This window comes from Sapajus apella, unplaced genomic scaffold, assembly GCF_009761245.1.
Source record: "Sapajus apella isolate SASKATOON/1434 unplaced genomic scaffold, GSC_monkey_1.0 scaffold77, whole genome shotgun sequence".
Lineage (NCBI taxonomy): Eukaryota > Metazoa > Chordata > Mammalia > Primates > Cebidae > Sapajus > Sapajus apella.
The window spans coordinates 8,989,848-9,014,649 of NW_022437017.1; the positions used below are offsets into that span (position 1 = coordinate 8,989,848).

Here is a 24,802-nt window from a genome sequence, read left to right on the forward strand (position 1 = left end):
CGAAACCCCATCTGTACTAAAAATACAAAAACTTAGCCAGACGGGGTGGCTCACGCCTGTAATTCCAGCTACTCAGGAGGCTGGGGCAGGAGAATCGCCTGAAACCGGGAGGCAGAAGTTGCAGTGAGCCAAGATCTTGCCACTGCACTCCAGCCTGGGTGACAGAGCCAGACTCTGTCTCAGAAAATAAAATAAAGGCCGGGCGTGGTGGCTCACGCCTGTAATCCAAGCACTTTGGAAGCCAAGGCGGGCGGATCACCTGAGGTTGGGAGTTCAAGACCAGCCTGACCAACATGGTGAAACCCTGTCTTAATAAAAATAAATAAATAAATAAAAATAAAAATAAAAATAAAAACAGGACATGGGCAAGGCTGAGCCCTCCTGGGAGCTCCAGGTGAAAATCTGGTTCCCATCTTCCCCAGTGTCCAGAGGCACCCGGGTCCCTTGGCTCGGGGCCCCTTCCTCCCCCTTCACAGCCTGAGCGCAGCCTCTTCCAGTCTCTCTCTTTCAGCCTCCCGCCTCCCCTTGAGAGGACCCCGTAAGGATGTCAGCCTCCGATGATCCGGGATGATCTCCGGATCTCACAATTCCTACTTAATCCCATCTGCAGAGGCCGTGTTTCCATGTAAGGTGGCTTTATCTGCAGTTCCGGGGATTAGAACGGGCTGGCTGTGGGGAGGCCTTTATTCTGCCAGCCCCAGGCCCCCCTTCCCGGTTTATTTTTCCCCGGACCGTGGCCCGCCCTGTGACTGTCGGCTTTACTTGTTTCTTCTGTCTCTCACCCGTGGACAGAATGCAGGGATTTGTCTGTTTTGCTCAGTGCTGTTTCTCTTAAAACCAGTGCCTGGCGCACAGGCATTGCTTTTAAGTGCTTATTGAATGAATTAATGAATTAATGAATGCTTGTTGGATGAATGAATGAATGAGGTGGAGACGTAGCCAGGAGCAGACCAGGGCCTGGGACTCCAGACTCCTGACCCCCGCCGGCACCCAGTGGAGACTTCCCTGGAAGGAACCTCCTCGGCCGACTTCCCACTGGCTCAGCGCGGGAGGTGACTGGGACCCTGCAGTTCCCTTTTGCAGAAGAGCAAACTGAGGCTCAGAGACTTCAATGCCTCTGCCCAAGGCGGTCAGCGGCCGATTCAGGTGGGGACCCATGTGTTCTTGTCCTGGCTCCGGAGTGGACATTGATTCAGTTCAGCCTCCCCATGCTCGGCCGTTGGCCGCAGCTCTGCGTGTCGGTGACGGGGTGGACAGGGATATAATGGCATCCGGCTCTGTCGAGATGGAGGGGCAGCCCAGAGTCAAGACTTTCCAAGGCTTGGGAGAGGCAGGGCGACACAGGGTCAGACCACGCAGAGCTGGACGCGCCTTCCAACTGCAACCCAGATCTTGCCATGCTCCCACTCAGTATCCTCCCATGGCTCCCTATTGCCCGTGGACGCATGCCAGGACACCGCCCTTGCGGTTCAGTGCCCCGTGTGGTCTGGCCGTTGCCAGCCTGGGCTCCTGCCCCACCAAGCTCAGACACCCCTCCCCCGCCGCCGTCATCACCCCTCGCCTTGCTGTACCCTGCTGACCCCGGCTCCCCATCCCCGTCTCAGCTCAGACAGGGCCTTCCTGGTCAGGTCAAACACAGCCACAGCCCAGAACAGACGCCCACAGCTCCCCGCTCACGCCCCTCCTCAGCGCTGTTTTCAGACGATCTGCCCATTCGCTGGGCTGCGTGATTCTCACCCGTGTGTCCCCCCGACTTGGCGCTCAGGGATAGATGCCAGGCCCCGGAGGCCACAGACATCCGACTGCATTGATTGGAAATCAATCCAGGACAGACCAATCCGCAGAGGCGGGAGGCGGACGCGTGGGGGACCCCGCTGGGGGGGTGTGGCAGTGACTGCTGATGGGGACAGGGCTTCCTTTTGGGAGTGATGGAATGTTCTGGAACTAGAGGTGCCAGTGGACAATCTGTGAATGTGCTGGAAGGCGCTGAATGGAACAGCGGTAAAAGGCTGTGGAGGCGCCGTGCACAGGCAGCGGGTGTCTCCGTGGAAGCCGCCACGCCACCAGCACCCATGCAGCCCACGGCACATGCTGGGGCTTAGGAGGAGGACCGGCGTCCTGGGGTGCGATGGCAGGGCGGGGGCCAGTACACGGACCACCCCCACCTGCTCAGGACAGACCCCCACTCCCGTCCACCTCCACCAACGCCGTCCCTGCCGCCGGCCCGGCCCCCCTGCCAAAGGCTTCTGCAGCTGGTCATGCATGGCAATGAGGCTCTGTCCTTGAAACACGCGTCCTCCCTCCACAGGGGTCGACGCCACGCTCACCCAGACCCCCAGGGCCAGGCAGCAGAGCTCACCGAGATGACCACCAGGGCAGGGCGTCCTCCGGGGCAGACGAGCAGTCCTGGGCCTGCTGGGATGTGCCCCTTGGTGGGGAGGGGAGACAGGAAGGCTCTCGGTCGCCGGCCCCAGCTCCAGCTTCACGCCCGTGTATGGCGGGGCGCTGAGCCGAGGAGGTGACGTCACCCGAGGACACAGCTGTTCTCACCTCCGTGGCGTTTAGTAGCAGCTGATGTGCCGTACGCTGATTTCACGGCGTCACCTGCACCAGAATGTAAGCTCCTTAAGGATATGGGGCTGGGTGCGGTGGCTCACGCCTGTAATCCCAGCACTTTGGAAGGCTGAGGCAGGCAGATCACCTGAGGTCAGGAGTTCGAGACCAGCCTAGCCCACATGACAAAATCCCGTCTCTACTAAAAATCAAAAAATTAGCCGGGCGTGGTGGCGCATGGCCTGTAATCCCAGGTACTCAGGAGGCTGAGGCAGGAGAATCACTTGAACCCGGGAGGTGGAGGTTGCAGTGAGCCGAGATTGCACCACTGCACTCCAGCCTGGGTGACAGAGACTCCATCTCAGTGCATAGAAGGGACGTTCCCGACTGTCTTCTCTGATGTATTTCTAGTTCATGGAAGAGCACCTGGCATATTTTTTCTCTTCTCTTTTCCTTTTTTGAGACAGCATCTTGTCCTGCTGTCCGGGCTGGAGTGCAGTGGTGCAATCATTGCGAGGTTCACTGCAGCCTCCACCTCCCGGGCTCAAGCAATCCTCCTGCCTCAGCCTCCCAAGTAGTTGAGATCACAGGTATGCCCCGCCAGACCAGGCTAATTTTAACATTTTTTTTTTTTTTTTTTTTTGTAGAGACGGGGTCTGGCTCTGTTGCCCAGGCTGGTCTAAAACTCCTGGGTTCAGCAGTCCTGTCCACTCAGCCTTCCAAAGTGCTGGGATGGCAGCTGTGTGCCTCCGTGCCCAGCAAGCCTGGCACGTGAGACAGGTGAATGAAGGAAGGAGGGAAGTGGGATGCATCCTGAGACCTGGCGTACGGGAAGTCTTTGATGAACCATCAGGAGAGGCCTGGGCGAATCTCATGTCTCTCTGAGCCTCAGTTTCCCCATGTGGTTCTGCAAGGGGCTTTGGGTGTTTGGGGGTCTGGGTCTGTGGCCTGTTTAGAGCAGGCCCTGGGATGCTAGAGGCACTATTCGTGTCCGGAGGGCTTGAGGAGGAATCAGCAGCTGCACCTCAGGGCCCCTGTGGGCGACGAGGAGCCCAACCCCCACACTGACCACAGCCTCAGTCCAGGAAGGCGGTGTCCAGGGCCAGGGCTGAGGAAACTCAGGTACAGGCTGGCTCTGGGGGCTCCCTGGCTTCCATCCATGTCTCCTTTGAAGCAATTCTCCTGCCTCAGCGTCCCAAATAGCTGGCATTACAGGTGCATAGTGCCACGCCCAGCTACATTTTGTATTTTTAGTAGAGATGGGGTTTAGCCATGTTGACCAGGATGGTCTCAATCTCAACCTCGTGATCTGCCCACCGGCCTTTTTATTTTTTTCTTTTGAGACAGAGTCTCGCTCTGTCACCCAGACTGGAGTGCAGTGGCATGATCTTGGCTCACTGCAACCTCCACCGCCTGGGTTCAAGCAATTGTCCTGCCTCGGGCTCCCAAGTAGCCAGTGCTACAGGCACGCGCCACCACGCCCGGCTAATTTTCTGCATTTTAGTAGAGACGGAGTTTCACCACGTTGGCCAAGATGGTCTCCATCTCCTGACCTCGTGACCCGCCTGCCTCGGCCTCCCAAAGTGCTGGGATCACAGGCATGAGCCACCACGCCCAGCTTTTTTTTTTTTTTTTTTTTGAGACGGGGTTTCCCTCATGTTTCCCAGGCTGGAGTGCAATGGCGCGCTCTCGGCTCACCGCAACCTCCGCCTCCTGGGTTCAGGCAATTCTCCTGCCTCAGCCTCCTGAGTCGCTGGGATTACAGGTACGCGCCACCATGCCCAGCTAATTTTTTGTAGTTTTAGTAGAGACGGGGTTTCACCATGTTGGCCAGGATGGTTTCGATCTCCTGACCTCTTGATCCACCCACCTCAGCCTCCCAAAGTGCTGGGATTACAGGCGTGAGCCACCGCGCCCGGCCATCCCTTGCATGACTCTTAAACATCTTCAAGACTGCGCCTGTGCTTGGGGATCCTGACGCTTTTGTGATGGGGCCGCCTGGCAGGTGTGGGAGGAGGAAGATCAGCCTAGGCAGATCCCAGAGACCTCGCAGCTCAGCCAGGCTGCCACGAGATGGGCAGTGGTCAGGTCCCCTGGGGCATGAGGTCCCCCCGAGCCCTAGCAAAGCCACCGGAGGAACAGGGGGTGTGCAGGTGTGGGGTCGCGTCTTGTAACTGCTTCCTCCCTGCTGTGTGGCTGGCCCTCTCTGGGTCTCCGCCTCCCTGTGTAAACAGGCTGAATCACCCTGGCTCCTCCCGGGGCATGAACTGGATGCCCGCCGTGTGCCAGCATCCTCTACAGCAAGGACTCTTACTGGGGGAGGTTCTGCCCCGCAGGGGACGCTGGGCCGTGTCCAGGGACGCTTGTGGCTGTCACGACCAGGAAGGGGGTGCTCCTGGCTCGGCGTGGGTGGAGGCCAGGACACTGCTCAGCACCCTGCAGTGCCCAGGACAGACACTCATCCGCACAAGACGTCCTCGGGGCCAAAAAGAGAGGCCTGCATTCATTATTACAGAAAAAAACCGCAGCAACAGCAAAAACCTAATCTGTCCCCTTCTCACCCCAAACACCAGGATAAACTCCCGATGGGGCTGACGGTGTAAACCAGGGGGTCCCCAGCTCCTGGGACTCACCTCCTCTCTCCGTCCCCACTCCGGGCGTGGACTTCTTTTTATTTATTTATTTCCTTTGAGACGAAGTTTCGCTCTTGTCGCCCAGGCTGGAGTGCAATGGCATGATCTTGGCTCACTGCAACCTCCACCTCCCAGGTTCAAGTGATTCTCCTGCCTCAGCCGCCCGAGTAGCTGGGATCACAGGCACCCGCCACCACGCCCATCTAATTTTGTATTTTTAATAGAGATGGGATTTCGACATGTTGGCTATCCACCTGCCTCGGCCTCCCAAAGTGCTGGGATTACAGGCGTGCACCACCACGCCCAACTAATTTTTTTTTTTTTTTTTTTGAGACGGAGTTTCGCTCTTGTTACCCAGGCTGGAGTGCAATGGCACGATCTCGGCTCACCGCAACCTCCGCCTCCTGGGTTCAGGCAATTCTCCTGCCTCAGCCTCCTGAGTAGCTGGGATTACAGGCACGTGCCACCATGCCCAGCTAATGTTTTGTAGTTTTAGTAGAGACGGGGTTTCACCGTGTTGACCAGGATGGTCTCGATCTCTTGACCTCGTGATCCACCCGCCTCGGCCTCCCAAAGTGCTGGGATTACAGGCGTGATCCACCGCGCCTGGCAATTTTTGTATTTTTAGTAGAGGCGGGTTTTCACCATGTTGGCCAGGCTGGTCTCGAACTCCTGACGTCAGGTGATCAGCCCACCTCGGCCTCCCAAAGTGCTGGGATTACAGGCGTGAGCCGCCTCGCTCTGCCCAGGGTGTGGACGTCAATGAGTGCAGCCTCCTGGGACCTCAGCAGAGCAGAGAATCATGGGGGAGTCTGTGGAACCTCCTAACCCAGGAGGGGGTCTGAGCCAGGGTGACTCTGCTCCCAGAGGACATTTAGTAAATGTCTGGGGACATCTTTGGAAGTCTCGACAGGGGGTGCCCCTGGCATGGAGTGGGTGGAGGCCAGGGCCAGTGCTCAGCACCCCGAAGTGCCCAGGATGGCCCCACTCCAGAGAACGACCTGGCCCCGACGTTCACAGAGCCCAGGAGACGCCGGTTTGCAGGGGCTGGCTTGATCCTCCCCCAACCCCAGTTCCATTCTGAACCAAGGGCACCGAGGCTGGCACAGGAGGAGCGAGGTGAATGCAGGGGCAAGCTGGAGGGGTGTTTGGGGTGGGAGACGTGGGCCTGGCAGCGGCAGGAGGCACAGAGCGAGGGAGGACTCCGGCCGGTGGGAAAGGAAGGGTGGAGCTGGGGTCACTCTGTCGCCCAGGCTGAAGCGCAGGGGCACAATCTCAGCTCACTGCAACCTCCACTTCCCGGATTTAAGCGATTCTCCTGCCTCAGCCTCCCAAGGAGCTGGGATCACAGGCACCCACCACCACGCCCAGCTAATTTTTGTATTTTTAATAGAGACGCGATTTCGCCAGGTTGGCCAGGCTGATCTCGAACTCCTGACCTCAGGTGAACCACCCGCCTCGGCCTCCCAAAGTGCTGGGAGTACAGGCGTGAGCCACCGCGCCCGGCCTTAATACATTTGACATATTAGCCAGGCCTGGTGTTGTACAGCTGTAGTTCCAGTTTCTCGGGAGGCTGAGGCAGGAGGATCACTTGAGCCTAGGAAGTCGAGGCTGCAGTGACCTGTGGTTGAAAGCCACTGCACTCCAGCCTGGGCAACAGAGTGAGACCCTGTCTCAAACAAAGAAAAAAAAGCAGTGGGGTGGTCCTGGCCCTCTAACCCCATCCTACCTACGGCCCAGGGCTGCAGGATGAGGAAACTGACCCAGAAGGGGTCACCCCCTGCTCAGGGCACCCAGCCCCTTCCTCACCCAAGAGCAGCAGGAGTTGAGGGGGTTCTCTGACATCTTGAAGACCCCCACAACCCTCCCCCCAAGAGACACCCCGCTGGAAGAGACCAGAGAGGCCAGTGAGATTCATTCAGGGCGCACGGTGAGGAGATGAGGGTCCTGCAGAGAGAATCGAATGTCCCACCATCCCCTCTCCAGGAACCAGTTCTTCCTCCCAAGTTGGGGGGCACTAGACCCTCGGGGGACATGTCAGAAGCCTCAGTCCAGCTGCCAGATCCCCCTCCCGCCTCCCCGCGGAGGAAGTGATGGGGCCAGGCTGTTGTTGGGGGAGGTAGGGTTGAAAAACTGGGTCACAGCTTGAGTGGCCCCTGCTGGGCGAGAGGGATCAGCTGTCCTCTCATCCCAGGAGTAATTATAGAGCCAGAGCTTGCAGGGCGCCCCACAGGGCTCTTGTGCCTGTGCCGTGACAGACGAGGTCCAGAGAGGGTAGGTTTCTCCACGGAGGTCACACAGCGCATCGGGACTGAGGCTTCCCGATGGCACCTCTGCCACTGGATCAGTGTGGCTGTGACCGAGCCATTCCCGACCTATCATCTCTCCAGGAAACTTCCTGATTCTGCCCTTATCTGTGCTCTGTGGAAAGTGCTTTTAAAAAAATTCTTGGCCAGGCGTAGCGGCTCACGCCTGTAATCCCAGCACTTTGGGAGGCCGACGCGGGTGGATCACGAGGTCAAGAGATCGAGACCATCCTGGTCAACATGGTGAAACCCCGTCTCTACTAAAACTACAAAACAGTAGCTGGGCATGGTGGCACGTGCCTGTAATCCCAGCTACTCAGGAGGCTGAGGCAGGAGAATTGCCTGAACCCAGGAGGCGGAGGTTGCGGTGAGCCGAGATCGCGCCATTGCACTCCAGCCTGGGTAACAAGAGCGAAACTCCGTCTCAAAAAAAAAAAAAAAAAAATTGGCATGGTAGCTCATGCCTATATTCCCAGCACTTTGGGAGACCAAGGCACATGAATTGCTTGACCCCAGGAGTTCGAGACCAGCCTGGGCAAGAGAGTGAGACCCTAACTCCACAAAAAAAAAAAAAAAGAAAGAAAGAAAGAAAAAATTCACCAGATGTACTAGGGCATGCCTGTAATCCCAGCAGTTTGGGAGGCTGAGGTGAGAGGGTCACTTGAGCCGGGGAGGTGGAGGCTGCAGTGAGCCGAGATCACACCGCTGCCCTCCAGCCTGGGCAACAGAGCAAGACTCTGTCTATAAATAAATAACTGAATACATATTTCCAACTTAAAAAGAAACCTCTAATTTAGAAAATGGGGCCGAGGCACGGTGGCTCACGCCCGTAATCCCAGCACTTTGGGAGGCCGAGGCGGGCGGATCACTTGAGCTCAGGAGTTTGAGACCAGCCTGGCCAACATGGTGAAACCCCATTTCTACTAAAAATACAAAAAATTAGCTGGGTGTGGTGGCGGGCACTCGTAATACCTGCCCAGCTAGTTTTTCTCCTCTCCTGAGACAGGAGAATCGCCTGAACCCAGGAGGCGGAGGTTGTGGTGAGTTGAGATTGCGCCATTGCACTCCAGCCTGGGTAACAAGAACAAAACTCCGTCTCAAAAAGAAAAAAAAGGCCAGGCATGGTGGTTCACATCTATCATCCCAGCACTTTGGGAGCCCGAGGCGGGCAGATCATGAGGTCAGGAGATGGAGGCCACCCTGGCCAACATGGTGAAACCCCGTCTCTACTAAATCTACAAAAATAAGCCGGGCATCGTGGCAGGCACCTGTAATCCCAGCTTCTAGGGAGGCTGAGGCAGGAGAATCACTTGAACCCGAGAGGCGGAGGTTGCAGTGAGCTGAGATCGCACCACTGCACTCCAGCTTGGGCAACAGAGCGAGACCCTGTCTTTTTGTTCTTTTTTTAAGACTCTGTCTTAAAAAAAAAAAAAAAAAAAAAAAAAAAAAAAAAAAAAAAAAAAAAAACAAACAGGAGAGGAGGGAGGGTGGGTGCCCAGAGCTGGGGGGAGAGAGCAGCGTGAGGGGTCTGTGCTGAGCGGAAAGAACCTGCAGGGTCGGGTGAGGGCAGGTTCCTGCGCGGTCTTCATGCCAATAGATGGAAGTTTCTTGCCTGAGAGCTAGGGGCAGGTTTTCTTTATTCTTCTTTTTTTTTTTTTTAAGATGGGATTTCATCATGATGGCCAGGCTGGTCTTGAACTCCTGGCCTCTGGTGATCCACCCACCTCGGCCTCCCAAAGTGCTAGGATTACAGGCGTGAGCCACCGCGCCCGGCCTTTATTCTTCTTTTTTTAAGACAGGATCTTGAGGCCGGGCGCGGTGGCTCACACCTGAAATCCCAGAACTCTAGAGGCGGAGGTGGGCGGATCATCTGAAGTCAGGAGTTCGAGCCCAACCTGGCCAACACGGTGAAACCCTGTCTCTACTAAAAATAAAAAAATAACTTGGTTATGATGGCGGGCGCCTGTAACCCCAGCTACTCGGGAGACTGAGGCAGGAGAATCGCTTGAACCCGGGAGGCGGAGGCTGCCTGGGTAACACAGTGAGAGTCTCCAAAAAAAAGAACAAAAAGACGGGGTCTCACTCTGTTGCCCAAGCTGGAGTGCAGCGGCACGGTCTCAGCTCATTGCATCCTCCACCTCCCGGGCACAGTGATCCTCCCACCTCGGCCTCCCAAAGTACTGGGATTACAGGCATGAACCGCTGCGCCCGGCCTGTGGGCAGGTTTTCACCAGTGGTTTTGGGAACACTGTGGAGAGGACAGTAAGCGGGGAGATAAGAGGTGGAGGGGGGCAGGTAAAAGGGCCATCGCCGCCCTAGGGCTCTGGTACGTGTGCTGTCACAGGGTGGGGGAGCAACAGCTCGGGAATGACCCAGAAAAACAGAGCCTGGTGGGAGGGAAGGATTGCCTTCCCTGCAAAACGCCCAGGTCAGGATTAAAGGTGATTTCTGTGGTGGGGCTCATGCCCCCCCCACTCCCTCCCTTCCTCAATTTCCCCATGGGCCCCACACTGAGGCGGGGGGACCAAGGCCTCCTGGAGACCGGGGGTTCCTGTCTTTCCTCTCTGTGGGACCCAGACAGCTTCCTTCCCGCCATGCTCCGTGCTGTTCCATGCAGCCTGTGAATTCCCGGTCTTGGCACCTGTCCCTGTGCGTACGCGTCCACCCAAATCCAGAACTCAGTTTGGCGTTCGCCTTTATTTTGCCGTGAATGGGATCGCACCATATGGTCTTGTTTGGCAAGCTTGATTTTTCTCTGCCTGTGAAACCATCGCTGCCATCTCTCCCGCTGGGTGCATGCGTATCTTTCAGCATTTCATGATAATCACGGATGGTGGTTTTTTGGTGTTTTTTTTTTTTTTTTGAGACGGAGTCTGGCTCTGTCAGCCAGGCTGGAGTGCACTGGTGCGATCTCGGCTCACTGCAACCTCCGCCTCCCGGGTTCCAGCGATTCTCCTGCCTCAGCCTCCTGAGTGGCTGGGACTACGAGCGTGTGCCACCATGCTGGGCTAATTTTTCTATTTTTAGTAGAGACAGGGCTGTGTCATGTTGGCCAGGCTGCTCTCAAATGCCTAAGCTCAAGTGATCCACCCGCCTTGGCCTCCCAAAGTGCTGGGATGACAGGTGTGAGCCACCGCGCCCGGCGGGAGGAATTTCTTCTCTCACAGTTCTGGAGTCTGGAAGTCCGAGCTCAGGCAGGTCCACGCTTCCTTTGGGGGGCTTTCGGGGCGACCCCTTCTGACCCTTCCAGCTTCCGGTGGTAGCCGGCCATCCCTGGTGTCACTTGACCTGTGGAGGAATCACTCGTCTCTGCCTGGGTTGTCACCGGGCCTTTGCCTGTGTCCCCATGTCCAGATTTCCCTCTGATAAGGACGCCAGTCATGGAATTAGGGCTCCCCCACTCCCTCATGACCTCGTCTTAATGATTTACAGCCGCAAAATACAAACTCTGTCCTCACTTAATGGACGATGCCTCCTGGGGCTCCGCGCCTGCTCGCTCTGGAAGGCACTGGGAAGGCAGGAGCTGCCTTCCTAGATATTTAGCAGATGAGGATCGGCGGCCAATGGGAACCGTGAGGAGACGCGCAGCCTGGCTTGGGCCAAGGGGCCTGGGGGGATGCCTGAGGGGACTCAGCTGCTAAGATGCCAAAAATAGCCGGCTGGCAGGCGGGGACGTGGCCAGGCAGAAGAGGCTGGCAATGCCGCCGGGTAGCTCCGGCTCCTTCCCCCCGCTCCCTCCAACCCCACCTCTACCTCCGACCCCAGTCCCCAGAATCTGGGCTGCAGCCAAAGAATTGATAGAGGTACAGCAGGCTGCCAGGAGAGATGGAAGCAGCCCAGAAGACGCAGCCACCGGGACCCACCACGGCTCCACGCCATCTGCCCCCACCCAGAGGCCCCTCGTAACCCAGCTCCCCGCCCGGCTCCACGCTCTCCCTTAGCTCCACCAGATGACCGCTGGACCCCAGGGCCTTTGCACTAGCCGTTCCCCCAGCCCCAAACCCTTTCTCCAGAAAACCAGGGGCTCTTTTTTTTTTTGAGACTGAGTCTCCCTCTGTCGCCCAGGCTGGAGTGCTGTGGCATCATCTCCGCTCACTGCAACCTCCGCCTCCCGGGTTCAAGCGATTCTCCTGCCTCAGCCTCCCAAGTACACTCCAAGCTGGGACTATAGGCGTGTGTCACCATGCCCAGCCAATTTCTGTATTTTTGGTACAGACGAGGTTTCACCATGTTGGCCAGGATGGTCTCGAACTCCTGACCTCAGGTGATCCACTCGCCTCGGCCTCCCAAAATGCTGGGATTACAGGCATGAGCCACCGCGCCCGGCCTTGAACGTATCTTTTGTAGGGACACAGTTCCACCCACGACAGGGTCTGAGATCAAATGTCATCTCCCTGTCTGTCGATCAGCCTGTCCTGGACATTTTATAGTAACAGGATCACACAGCAGGGCTCAGTGCGTCACACTTGTAATCCCAGCACTTTGGGAGGCCCAGGTAGGTGGATCACCTGAGGTCAGGAGTTTGAGACCAGCCTGGCCAACATGGAGAAACCCCGTCTGTACTAAATATACAAAAATTAGCCAGGCGTGGTGGCGGACGCCTGTAGTCCCAGCTACTCAGGAGGCTGAGGCAGGAGAATGGCTTAAACCCTTGGGAGGCGGAGGTCGCCGTGAGCCGAGATTGTGCCACTGCACTCCAGCCCGAGCCACAGAGTGAGACTCTATCTCAAAAAAAAAAAAAGAAAAAAAGAAAAAAAAAGAAACGGGATCACACACTGTGTGGCCTTTTGTGTGGGGTGTCTCTCACCAGCATGGGGTCCTCAAGGTACCTCCCCCCTGTGGCCTATGTCAGAGCCTTGCTTCTTTCCGTGCTGAGCCATGTTCGTGTGTGGATGGCTGTGCTGTGCTGACTCCCCAGCCCCTGGTGCACCTCCCAGCCTTTCCCGCTGTCTGGCTGTGACAGATGCGGCTGTGAATGCTCCCGTGCGGGTATTCTGCGCCTGGTGTGTGCCCTTCTCTTGCGTAAAGATAACAAGGAGCAGGCCAGGTGCAGCGCAGCGGCTCACACCTGTCACCCCAAGCACTTTGGGAGGCCGAGGCGGGTGGATCACCTGAGGTCAGGAGTTTGAGACCAGCCTGGCCAACATGGTGAAACCGTGTGCCTAGTGAAAATACGAAAATTAGCCAGGCCTGGTGGCATGCACCTGTAATCCCAGACACTCGGGAGGCTGAGGCAGGAGAATCACTTGAACCTGGGAGGTGGAGGTTTCAGTGAGCTGAGATCGCACCACTGCACCCCAGCCTAGGCGACAGAGTGAGACTCCATCTCAAAAAACAAACAAAAACAAAAAAAAGAGGAGTGGAATTGCAGCATCACAAGGACTGGAATTTGATCAATACTGCTTTTTTTTTTTTTTTTTTTTCTTTTGAGACAGGGTCTTGCGCCATCTCGCTGGCTGGAGTGCAATGCTGTGATTACGGCTCACTGCGGCCTCGACCCCCTGGCCTCAAGCAGTCCTCCCGGCTCAGCCTCCAGGCCACCGTGCCTGGGTAAATTTTCAAATATTTCACAATTACTTGCAAACCAGCTATTTTTTTTTTTGCCCCCACTGGAGACAGGGGTGTCACTGTGTCGCCCAGACTGGCTTGCAGTGGCACAAGCGTAGCTCACCGCGCCTCAACCTCCTGAGCAGCCCAAGCGATCCTCCTGCCTCAGCCTCCTGAGCAGCTGGGCCCACAGGTCTATACCACTGCTTGCGTCTTAATCTTTTATTTTTTGGTAGAGATGGGAGTCTCGCTATGTTCGTGCAGGCTGGTCTCGAACTCTCAAACGCAAGCAATTCTCCCACCTCACCTTCCCAAAATCCTGGGCTTACAGGCGTGAGCCGCTGTGCTGGGGCGGGTTAGGGGTGAGGGCGGGATGCGGAGGCGCCCCAGGAGTGGGGGGGGGCGGTGCTAACGGTGCTAACGCTGCGCGCTCCCCGCCTGCAGGTGCGCAGGAGGATGGTGGCGCGGCCCTAGGCCCACGCTCCGCACCATGACCTGCTGGCTGTGCGTCCTGAGCCTGCCCCTGCTGCTGCTGCCCGCGGCGCCGCCCCCGGCAGGAGGCTGCCCGGCCCGCTGCGAGTGCACCCCGCAGACCCGCGCCGTGGCCTGCGCGCGCCGCCGCCTGACCGCCGTGCCGGAGGGCATCCCGGCCGAGACGCGCCTGCTGGAGCTCAGCCGCAACCGCATCCGCTGCCTGAACCCGGGCGACCTGGCCGCGCTGCCCGCGCTGGAGGAGCTGGACCTGAGCGAGAACGCCATCGCGCACGTGGAGCCCGGCGCCTTCGCCAACCTGCCGCGCCTGCGCGTCCTGCGTCTCCGGGGCAACCAGCTGAAGCTCATCCCGCCGGGGGTCTTCACGCGCCTGGACAACCTCACGCTGCTGGACCTGAGCGAGAACAAGCTGGTGATCCTGCTGGACTACGCGTTCCAGGACCTGCGCAGCCTGCGGCGCCTGGAGGTGGGCGACAACGACCTGGTGTTCATCTCGCGCCGGGCCTTCGCGGGGCTGCTGGCGCTGGAGGAGCTCACCCTGGAGCGCTGCAACCTCACGGCGCTGTCCGGGGAGTCGCTGGGCCACCTGCGCGGCCTGGGCGCCCTGCGGCTGCGCCACCTGGCCATCGCCGCCCTGGAGGACCAGAACTTCCGCAGGCTGCCCGGGCTGCTGCACCTGGAGATCGACAACTGGCCGCTGCTGGAGGAGGTGGCGGCGGGCAGCCTGCGGGGCCTGAACCTGAGCTCGCTGTCCGTCACCCACACCAACATCAGCGCCGTGCCGGCCGCCGCGCTGCGCCACCAGGCGCACCTGACCTGCCTCAACCTCTCGCACAACCCCATCAGCACCGTGCCGCGCGGCTCGTTCCGGGACCTGGTCCGCCTGCGCGAGCTGCACCTGGCCGGGGCCCTGCTGGCCGTGGTGGAGCCGCAGGCCTTCCTGGGCCTGCGCCAGATCCGCCTGCTCAACCTGTCCGACAACCTGCTGTCCACGCTGGAGGAGAGCACCTTCCACTCGGTGAACACGCTGGAGACGCTGCGCGTGGACGGGAACCCGCTGGCTTGCGACTGCCGCCTGCTGTGGATCGTGCAGCGGCGCAAGACGCTCAACTTCGACGGGCGGCTGCCGGCCTGCGCCACCCCCGCCGAGGTCCGCGGCGACGCGCTGCGCAAGCTGCCCGACTCGGTGCTGTTCGAGTACTTCGTGTGCCGCAAGCCCAAGATCCGCGAGCGGCGGCTGCAGCGCGTCACCGCGGCCGCGGGCGAGGACGTGCGCTTCCTGTGCCGCGCGGAGGGCGAGCCCGCGCCCAGCGTGGCCTGGGTGACGCCGCAGCACCGGGCGGTGACGGCCGCCAGCGCGGGCCGGGCGCGCGTGCTGCCCGGGGGCACCCTGGAGATCCGGGACGCGCGGCCGCAGGACAGCGGCACCTACACGTGCGTGGCCAGCAACGCGGGCGGCAACGACACCTACTTCGCCACGCTGAGCGTGCGCCCCGAGCCGGCCGCCAACCGGACCCCGGGCGAGGCGCGCAACGAGACGCTGGCGGCCCTGCGCGCGCCGCTGGACCTCACCACCATCCTGGTGTCCACCGCCATGGGCTGCATCACGTTCCTGGGCGTGGTCCTCTTCTGCTTCGTGCTGCTGTTCGTGTGGAGCCGCGGCCGCGGGCAGCACAAGAACAACTTCTCCGTGGAGTACTCGTTCCGCAAGGTGGACGGGCCGGCGGCCGCGGCGGGCCAGGGGGGCGCGCGCAAGTTCAACATGAAGATGATCTGAGGGTCCCCGGGGGCGGGGCCGGGCCCTCCCCTGCGCACCCACCCCGCCACCCTCCCGGCCGGCCGCGCGGGGCCAACCTGCGCATCTTCCGGAGGGGGCGGGGCGGCTCCCCCTCCCCCGGCAGAACTTCCCCTTTTTTTGTAGACGCCCGACCGCAGGACTGTTTTTCATCAGCATGCGTCTTTTTGCAGTTTCTCAAGCGTTTTCTAAAGGTTTCAACCCGTCTTCCTGTCCCTGCGATGGTGGCTGAGCTGGGGGAGGGGGTGCGGGCTGCAAGGATGGGGGGATGGGCTGCCGTCTGCCAACCCGGGACGGCTGGGGGGGTCTCAGGCCCGCAGTCCACACCCAGGAGGCATATGGCTGCTGCCGCCAGGCCCTGGGCTTCCTCTCCCCCAGCCCTTGGCACGAAGGTCACATGGGGGAGACGGTGGACACCCAGCCCCCAGGGGAGGCTGCACAGAAAGTCTGCGTTGTTCACACCTGGGCGTCCTGCACCTCACACGCAGAGACACATTGACGCCCGGAACACAGTCACACAGGTGAAACACACCTCACACCCAGAGACACACCCAGACACAGTCACGCAGGTGAAACACACCTCACACCCAGAGACACACCCGGAACACAGTCACACAGGCGAAACACACCTCACACCCAGAGACACACCCAGAACACAGTCACAAAGGTAAAACACACCTCACACCCAGAGACACACCCGGAACACAGTCACACAGGTGAAACACCTCACAGGCAGAGACACATTGACGCCCAGAACGCAGTCACACAGGTGAAACACACCTCACACCCAGAAACACACCCACAGTCACACAGGCGACACACACCTCACACCCAGAGACACACCCAGAACACAGTCACAAAGGTAAAACATCTCACACCCAGAGACACACCCGGAACACAGTCACACAGGTGAAACACCTCACACCCAGAGATGCCCAGAACAGTCACACAGGTGAAACACCTCACACCCAGAGACACACCTGAACACAGTCACACAGGTGAAACACACCTCACACCCAGAGACACCCAGAACACAGTCACACAGGTGAAACACACCTCACACCCAGAGACACACCCAGAACACACACAGGTGAAACACCTCACACCCAGAGACACACCCAGACACAGTCACACAGGTGAAACACACCTCACACCCAGAGACACACCCAGAACACCATCACACAGGTGAAACACACCTCACACCCAGAGACACACCCAGAACACAGTCACACAGGTGAAACACACCTCACACCTAGCTGACAATAAAACCAGGCCCTGGGCACCAGACCTGACCAGGGGGGCAAGCAGGGCTCTCATGAGAGCACAGCTCACACCTGGGACACTCAACTCACACCTAGGACACAGCTCACATCTGGGACACGCTCAGCTCACACCCAGGACACTCAGCTCACACCCAGGACACACTCAACTCACACTCAGAACACAGCCCACACCTGGGACACACGGCTCACACCTGGGACACACGGCTGACACCTGGGACACACGGCCCGCCCCAGGGCCGGCTCAGCTGAGCATCTCCCAGCCGACCTCCGGGCACGGGCTCAGGTCTTGCTGAGCATCCAGCACACGCGGTGGCTCCGGTCAGGGGTCCCCACACCCCGCCCTCTGTCCTCCCCACAGCTCAGCAGGGGTGTCCACAGGGAGGGGCCATCACCGGGTCCCTCCACCTCCCTTTGCTGCCACTTGCTTCCCAGAACAGCAGGCAAGAGGGGGCCACTCTGGCCCTGGCCCGGGAGCATGGCTTCTGGGGTGCTGTGTGCCCCTTTAAATGGGCCTACGGGAGGGACCTTTGCCCGCAGGTACACACTGACCCCTTAGCCGGCCTCAGATAGGCCCTGAGCGTGGCGCCATCATGCCCGGCCCTGCTGACCCAGGACTCAGGTGGGGAACGAGACCAAGGAGCACAGGGGATTCTCGGGGGCCCCTGCTATGTGTATTGAAGAGGCAGCGAGAAGAGCAAGGCAGCAGCAAGGGCCTCACCGTGCAGCGAGGCCTGGACCCCTGTTCTCCGGAAACCGTGACGGAGGAACCTTGGTCTCTGCACCTGCAGGGGCGGGGCAGATCTAGGACCAAAGCAGGAGTCACAGGCCAACTGCAGCTCAGATCAGGGAAGAGCTTCCCCCAGTCCACCACTCTGTCACTCTGCAGGTAGTGAGCTCCCTGTCACGGGGGGTAAGCAAGCAGGAGCTGAGGTTTTGCAGAAGGATTCAGACACCAGACAGGGACCATAGGGACCGTCTGTGACCGGCCTCCCCACAGCTACTTCTTGCCCCTCCCTTCCACATCCGCCAGAGGACAGTTAGGACACTGCTGGGGGCCGGTACAAGAACCATTAATGGGTCAAAACCTCAGACAGAAAGGGCTTGGTCGCCGACCGAGAGGTTAGGACGGACCCTCCAGGACTTTGCAGGAAGGGCTCAAAGGCAGCTCTGCTCCTGCCCCGCTGTGTCATCTCAGCTAGCGACTGAGGACCACCCGGACCATCCGTGTCATCTGTAAGATGGGTCTGAGGGCCAAACCCGTGACCCTGTATTCAGAGGCCAGGCCTGCCGACGGGCTTGATGGTTAGACCTGGGTCCTGGATCCCTCCAGCCTGCTCTGAGATCAGCCAGAGAGAAACGGAGAGAAAGACGGCTCAGCCCTGGAAGCTCTGAGCAAAGGTTTCAGACGGAGCTGGTCGGCGACACCAGCCCGAGCTCCCTGAGCTGTGGCCGGGAGGGCCCAGGCCTGCCCCACGAGGCACAGAGGCCCCGGCGAGGCTCGATGTGAATGAGGGGTGAAGTTCCTGCAACCCCAACCGCCACCCCTGAATGGGGCAAAACCAATTCTTGTTTTTTTTTTTTGAGACAGAGTCTTGTTCTGCTGCCAGGCTGGAGTGCGGTGGCGTGATCTCGGCTCACTGCAACCTCCACCTCCCAAGTTCAACTGATTGTCCTGCCTCAGCCTCCCGAGTAGCTGGGATTACAGGTGCGCGCCACCACGCCGGCTGTTTTTGTATTTTCAGTAGAGTCGGGGTTTCACCACGTTGGCCAGGATGGTCTCGATCTCTTGACCTCATGATCCGCCCACCTCGGCCTCCCAGAGTGCTGGGATTACAGGCGTGAGCCACCGCGCCCGGCCCCGACTATTTTTTTCCTAGCACCTGCCTGACTGGTTACCATGACAACCCCAAGGGCCCCCCCCCAAAATTGACATCCAAGTGCCTTTAGCCTGTCAAAGACAGGAAGGGGCGCGTTCTCGGCCATGTTAGGGTTCACAGAGCGTCCGTATATTAGGATTTCTCAGCCCCCTGAGCCCCCCCACCCCATCCCCACGTGAACCAAGACCCCTCAGCCCCCCACCCCTCATCCTGCTGTATTTGGTCCAAGTCCAATAAAAATGGAACCGATTTAATAACCGCAGGTTTTGTTCTTACGCCCATGGGAACACCAGGGGCAGGGCTGAGGGATGAGGGGCTGCCGGGGTCCCCAGGGGGTGCTACCGAAGCTCCAGCCCTAAAGCCATCCCTGAGAGAATTCCACACAGTGACAACGTGACAGGCCACACTTCCGCAGCGCCCATGCTGTTCCCGGCGCTGTTCCAGGCACGGTGTGCGTTCACTGCTTTCACGCTGAGGTGAGCCCCGTGAGCTCGGTCCTGTTATGAACCCATTTCACAGATGCGTCGAGCGAGGGGCAGAGGGTGGAGGGAAGCTGCTCTGAGGCTCCAGCTAGGGACAGGCGGCGGCTGAGAAGAGCAGGCAAGGCTGGGCTTTTGGGAAACTCCTGCCCCAAACTCAGGCTGGGGAAGAAAGAAGACATCGGTCCCCGCTGTGCCTGCTGGAATTGGCCACTTCCTCCTTCCAGCCGGTCGGGGGTCTTGCAGCTGCTGAGGGGGGTCCCATGTCCTCCCTGCCTGTCTCCGAGGGCTCCAAGGAAAGGCAGGGAGTCTTTGGTTTGGAAGAGAGCCTAATAAAGTGCTTTAGCCCTGTGCCAATCCTCACTGGTGGGGAAACTGAGGCACAGAGAGGCGGCAGGTGGGGAAACTGAGGCACGGAGAGGCGACAGGTGGGGAAATCAAGGCATGGAGAGACAACAGATGGAGAAATTGAGGGACAGAGAGCCAACAGGTGGGGAAATCGAGGAACAGAGAGGCAACAGATGGGGAAACTGAGGCACGGAGTGGCGACAGGTGGGGAAACTGAGGCACGGAGAGGCAGCAGGTGGGGAAACCAAGGCACAGAGAGGCAACAGATGGGGAAACTGAGGTACTGAGAGGTGGCAGGTAGGGAAACTGAGGCACAAAGAGGGGGCAGGTGGGGAAACTGAGGCACGGAGAGGCGGAAGGTGAGGAAACCGAGGCATGGAGCGGTGGCAGGTGGGAAAATTAAGGCACAGAATGGTGACCCACAGTGGGTGTGAGGGCTCAAACCCCCCCTGCTCAGGAAGGCGCAGGGAGAAGCACAGAGCTGGAATGCAGAAGCTCCGACCAAGGGCAGCCTCTCACTTGCCACGCCCCAGTGTCACTCTCCGGCCTCGGTTTCCCCGTTTGAACCTGGGACTAAGGATCCTTTATTTCCCTGCCCTTCAGGGGCAGAACAGAGGCCCGTCAGGGACTGTGAGGCGGCCCTCCCTCGGTGCCTGGTTTCCAGGCGGCTGGGGGGCGGGGGCTCCAGGCTGTGGGACGCCCCCACAGACACGGATTGCCCGTCTCTCCGGCAGCAAAGGCGGTGAAACCACTGCCCTGTGGCCGCAGTCTCCACCCAGGAGGGCCGGCCGCTCCCTGCGCAAAGCTCTGCGCGCCCGACGTGAACCAGCCGCAATCTCCACGGTTTCAACGAATCCTGTCTCATTTGTGGGGTGCACTGGGTGCGGGACAGGGGAGACCCAGCTGAGAGGCCCTCCCTTTTCAGGGAGCCAAGACGCAGCTAAAGTCACACCTGTCTCCTTGGCGACTGGAAACCCAAGGAGGGACGCCTAAACACAGGACTGGACCAAGCCATCCCCACACCCCACATCTGGGTGGCTTCTGACCGAGCCTGCCTTGATTTCCCCTCCCAGACGGAGCTAGGACAGCACACGGGGTGCCCCAGCCCACACCTGCACGCTCCTGGGTCTCTCACCCTAGCTACTGGACATGGACACACGACTGGGGTGTCTCTCTCTCTCACGTCCCCCGACAAGCCGCCGCCGTTTCCAGGCGAGTCCCTGAGCCCTGCAAGTTCACTTCCCTCCAGTTACTCCAAGACAGAGGCACGATTCCCACGTGCAAGCTTTTGCTTGCGGGGCCAGGGGAAGCTGGCGCCAGGTCTCCGGCTTCCATTGCTGTGTGGCCTGGGGCAAGTCACTGCCCCTCTCTGGGCCTCCATTTGTTTGTCTGTAATTTGGAAGATAATAGTCCTGCAAGAGGCCGGGCGCGGTGGCTCACGCCTGTAATCCCAGCACTGTGGGAGGCCGAGGCGGGTGGATCACGAGGTCAAGAGATCCAGACCATCCTGGTCAACACGGTGAAACCCCGTCTCTACTAAAAATACAAAAAATTAGCTGGGCATGGTGGTGTGTGCCTGTAATCCCAGCTACTCAGGAGGCTGAGGCAGGAGAATTGCCTGAACCCAGGAGGCGGAGGTTGCGGTGAGCCGAGATCGCGCCATTGCACTCCAGCCTGGGTAACAAGAGAGAAACTCTGTCTCAAAAAAAAAAAAAAAAAATCCCCCGGTCTATCCAAAGGTACAAAAAAAAAAAAAAAAATTAGCCTGGCACGGAGGTGGGTGCCTGTAGTCCCAGCTACTCTGGAGGCTGAGGCGGGAGAACCGCTTGACCCCAGGAGGCAGAGGTTGCAGTGAGCCGAGATCGCGCCCCTGCACAAAACACAGGTGTTTTTCTCAAGAAGGCCAATGTCATGTGAAATCCATCCACATGTGGCATCCCTGCCCCGTGCTGGGGATGCCGGGGACCCAGAGAGAACGTGGCCCTAGCTCCCGTGGCTCAGTAAGTGCCTCTCTAATGAACGAGTGGGACACTGTAGGGTCTGGACGGGCCTCATCCAGGGGCCACACCACACTACCAACAGGTTTTGTTTTTTGGGTTTTTTTTGGAGACGGAGTCTCATTCTGTTAGGCAGGCTGGAGTGCAATGGTGCGATCTCAGCTCCCTACAGCCTCTGCCTCCTGAGTCCAAGCAATTCTCCTGCCTCAGCCTGCAATATATACATATATCGTATTTTTAGTAGAGACGGGGTTTCACCATGTTGGCCATGCTGGTCTCAAACTCCTGACCTCAGGTGATCTGCCCGCCTTGGCCTGCCAAGGTGCTGGGATTACAGGCATGAGCCACTGCGCCTGGCCAGACCCCCTACTCTCTCTGGGCCCATTTTCCCTAAGGGAAACAGGGTGGGGGAACCCCACATGAAATGCACTCAGTTGGCCAGGCGCAGTGGCTCACGCCTGTAATCCCAGCACTTTGAGAGGCCGAGGCGGGTGGATTGCTTGAGGTCAGGAGTTCGAGACCAGCCTGGCCAACACGGTAAAACCCCGTCTCTTTAAAAAAGAAAAAATAAATATTTGAAAAAAAAGAAAAGAAATGCCATCCTTGGGGCAGGGCAGGGTGGCTCACACCTGTGATCCTAGCACTCTGGGAGGCCGAGGCGGGAGGATCGCCCCAGGGGTTCGCGCCAGGCTGCAGTGAAGTGATTGCACCGCTCCAGCCTGGGCCACGGCGTAACAAAAAAAAGACAGCTTTGACAGGCAGGCACTTCAGCTGGAATTTCTCGCCGAGGCCGCTTTTGCTTTTGGGTTTTTTCCATTCTTGATTTTCCCATTTATGGTGATTATATCTAAAACGTCTTTTTCTAAATAAACGCCTCGAGGCAGTGAGGAAGGAGGAAGGGGAAAAGGGAGGCGATTAAATTTTTTCAAAGAAGAATCCACCCGCGGCGGCTGTTACCAGGATGGATGTGGGAGACGCTTTGCTTTCTTCGCAGGAGCAGGGAGAGGGTGGAGGTTTGCCCGGAGGCACACGGTGGGGCGCGGCGGAGCCAAGAGGGTCCTCACCCGCACTCCACATTCGGGGGCCCTGGGATGGGGCGGGGGGCTGCTGGGGCTTCTCAGATGCTGCTGCCGGAGGGGAAGCCGCAGACCTCTCTTGCAGTTTTCTGGGGACAGCTGTCACCGTGTTCTGTGCCCTCCCCTACGGTGGGCAAGCTCTGCCCCCGATCTCACAGGGCTCCCCACTGCCTCCGACCCCAGCCTGGCCTCTGAGGCTTCGGCCTGCCTTCCACCTGCGCCCACCCGGCTGTCAGCCCTGGCGCTACTGACTTTCAGATGCCACCTCCTGGTCTTCATCCACCCGCGATGCTGTTCCTCTGCGGGCGGGCAGGGGAGGGGCGGCCCCAGCGGGTGGGGAAGTGTTGCCCAAAGGCCCCCCACCCCTCCCCGGGCTGCGGTCTGACAGTTGGCCGGACCTTTTCCTGTCGGCTGCTGGTGCTAGGTCAGACCCCTCCTGCGAGGCGGGGGGCTGTGGCCATTGGCAGTTTGTCCCTGAGGACCCCTCCTCCCTGGAGGTCACACCAGTCTTGAAGGTAGGGGCTCCCGGAGCCAGGAGCTGGACAGAGGCAGCCACTTTTGAAGGTTGGGGGTCTGGGCGGGGGTGGGCTGGGGCCTGGCTGCCGGCAGCCACCGCACAGCTGAGCTCTCGGGGACCAGGCCTGAGTGTGGATGCCTGGGTCCCTGGACACTGTCTGCCCTGCACCTGACTCCCAAAGGCCTGTCTTTGGGCTGAACTTCTGTCCCCATCCCAAATGTGCTTGGGGGGGGTCCTTCCCACCACGCTGGAAGATTCTCGGGTGACGGACCTGCCTCCTGATTTGAGGAAGTGGGCCCAGAGAGGGCAAGAAACCCACTCAGGATGACACAGCAGGGTCACGACCAGACAAGGGAGTGGAGTGTGGGTGCCCCTGCTCTCCCAAGGGCCCTGGAGCGGGGAGCCTCGGGGTCTCCCATCCCCCTGCACCCACGCACCCCTCCTCACATCACCCTGCACATCACCCCACACACGCCCCCGTCTGAACTTCCCCCAGCAATATGAGCAGCCCGGAGCCACCCACAGAGCCCCCCGAGCCTGACGACCCCAGCGGGTCAACGCAGCCCACGTACAGCAACCTCGGTGAGCAGCCCCACTGGGAGCCCTGGGCTGGGGGGATGGCAGGGAGCGGCGGGGGCGGGTGTGCCAGGTACCAGGTCAGAGGAAGGCCGGGGGGGGCGGGGGCTGAAAAAGCACCTCCGGGTTGGTGGGCGGGGCGCGGTGGCTCACGCCTGTAATGCCAGCACTTTGGGAGGCCAAGGCAGGTGGATGGGTTGAGCCCAGGAGTTCAAGACCAGCCTGGGCAACAGAGCAAGACCCCATCTCTATAAAAAATACACACAAAAAAAAATTAGATGCACATGGTGTCAGGCACCTGCAGTCCCAGCTACTCAGGAGGCTGAGGCAGGAGAATCACTTGAACCCGGGAATCGGCGGCTGTAGTGAGCCAAGATTGTGCCATTGCACTCCAGCCTGGCAACAGAGCGAGACTCCATCTCAGAGAGAGAGAGAGCGAGAGAGAGGCTGGGCACCGTAACTCATGCCTGTAATCACACCCTGTATCCCAGCACTTTGGGAGGCCAAGGAGGGAGGATCACTTGAGGCCAGGAGTTTGAGACCAGCCTGGGCAACATAGTGAGACTCTATCTCTAGAAAACGTACCAAAAAAAAAAATGAGATGGTCATGGTGTCAAGCGCCTGCAGTCCCAGCTACTCAGGAGGCTGAGGCGGGAGGATCCCGCTCTCTTTTTAGAGAGCGAGGCGGCTGGGTGCAGTGATTCACGCCTGCAATCCCAGCACTTTGGGAGGCTGAGGCGGGCAGATCGCAAGGTCAAGAGATGGAGACCAGCCTGGTCAACGTGGTGAAACCCCATCTCTACTAAAAATACAAAAATTAGCCAGGTGTGGTGGCGTGCACCTATAGTCCCAGCTACTCAGGAGGCTGAGGCAGGAGAAGTGCTTGGACCCGGGAGGCGGAGGTTGCAGCGAGCCAAGATTGTGCCACTGCACTCCAGCCTGGCGACAGAGTGAGACTCTGTCTCAAAAGAGAGAGAGAGAGAGAGAGAAGAAGACAGAGAGGGAGAGAGAGGGGGCGGCTGCGCACGGTAACTCATGCCTGTAATCCCATCCTGTATCCTAGCACTTTGGGATGCCAAGGAGGGAGGATCACTTGAGACCAGGAGTTCAAGACCACCCTGGCCAACACGGCAAAACCTATCTTTGCTAAAAATACAAAAATTAGCCGGGTGTGGTGGTGCACACCTGTAATCCCAGCTATTCAGGAGGCTGAGGCAGGAGAATCACTTGAACCCTGGAGGCCAAGATTGCAGTGAGCCGAGATCGCGCCACTGCGCTCCAGCCTGGGCGACAGAGCCAGACTCCGTCTCAAAAAAAAAAAAA

The 24,802-nt window shown here is 59.2% G+C and overlaps 2 protein-coding genes across 2 annotated transcripts in view; both read left to right on the plus strand.

The window, feature by feature from the left end:
- Positions 1-363: 363 nt before the first annotated feature.
- On the plus strand, positions 364-15,532 carry LINGO3 (leucine rich repeat and Ig domain containing 3). The gene is made up of 2 exons (XM_032252344.1): positions 364-1,146; positions 13,484-15,532. The coding sequence occupies exons 1-2, from the start codon at positions 1,112-1,114 to the stop codon at positions 15,306-15,308; spliced, it is 1,860 nt and encodes a 619-aa protein (XP_032108235.1). The 5' UTR covers positions 364-1,111; the 3' UTR covers positions 15,309-15,532.
- Positions 15,533-22,060: 6,528 nt separating this feature from the next.
- PEAK3 (PEAK family member 3) overlaps positions 22,061-24,802 on the plus strand; it is an 8,637-nt gene continuing 5,895 nt past the window's right edge. The window contains exons 1-2 of the mRNA XM_032252359.1: positions 22,061-22,901; positions 23,400-23,485. Of these exons, the coding sequence (XP_032108250.1) occupies positions 23,404-23,485 (82 nt within the window). The 5' untranslated portion in view covers positions 22,061-22,901; positions 23,400-23,403. The remainder of the gene's footprint in view (positions 22,902-23,399; positions 23,486-24,802) is intronic.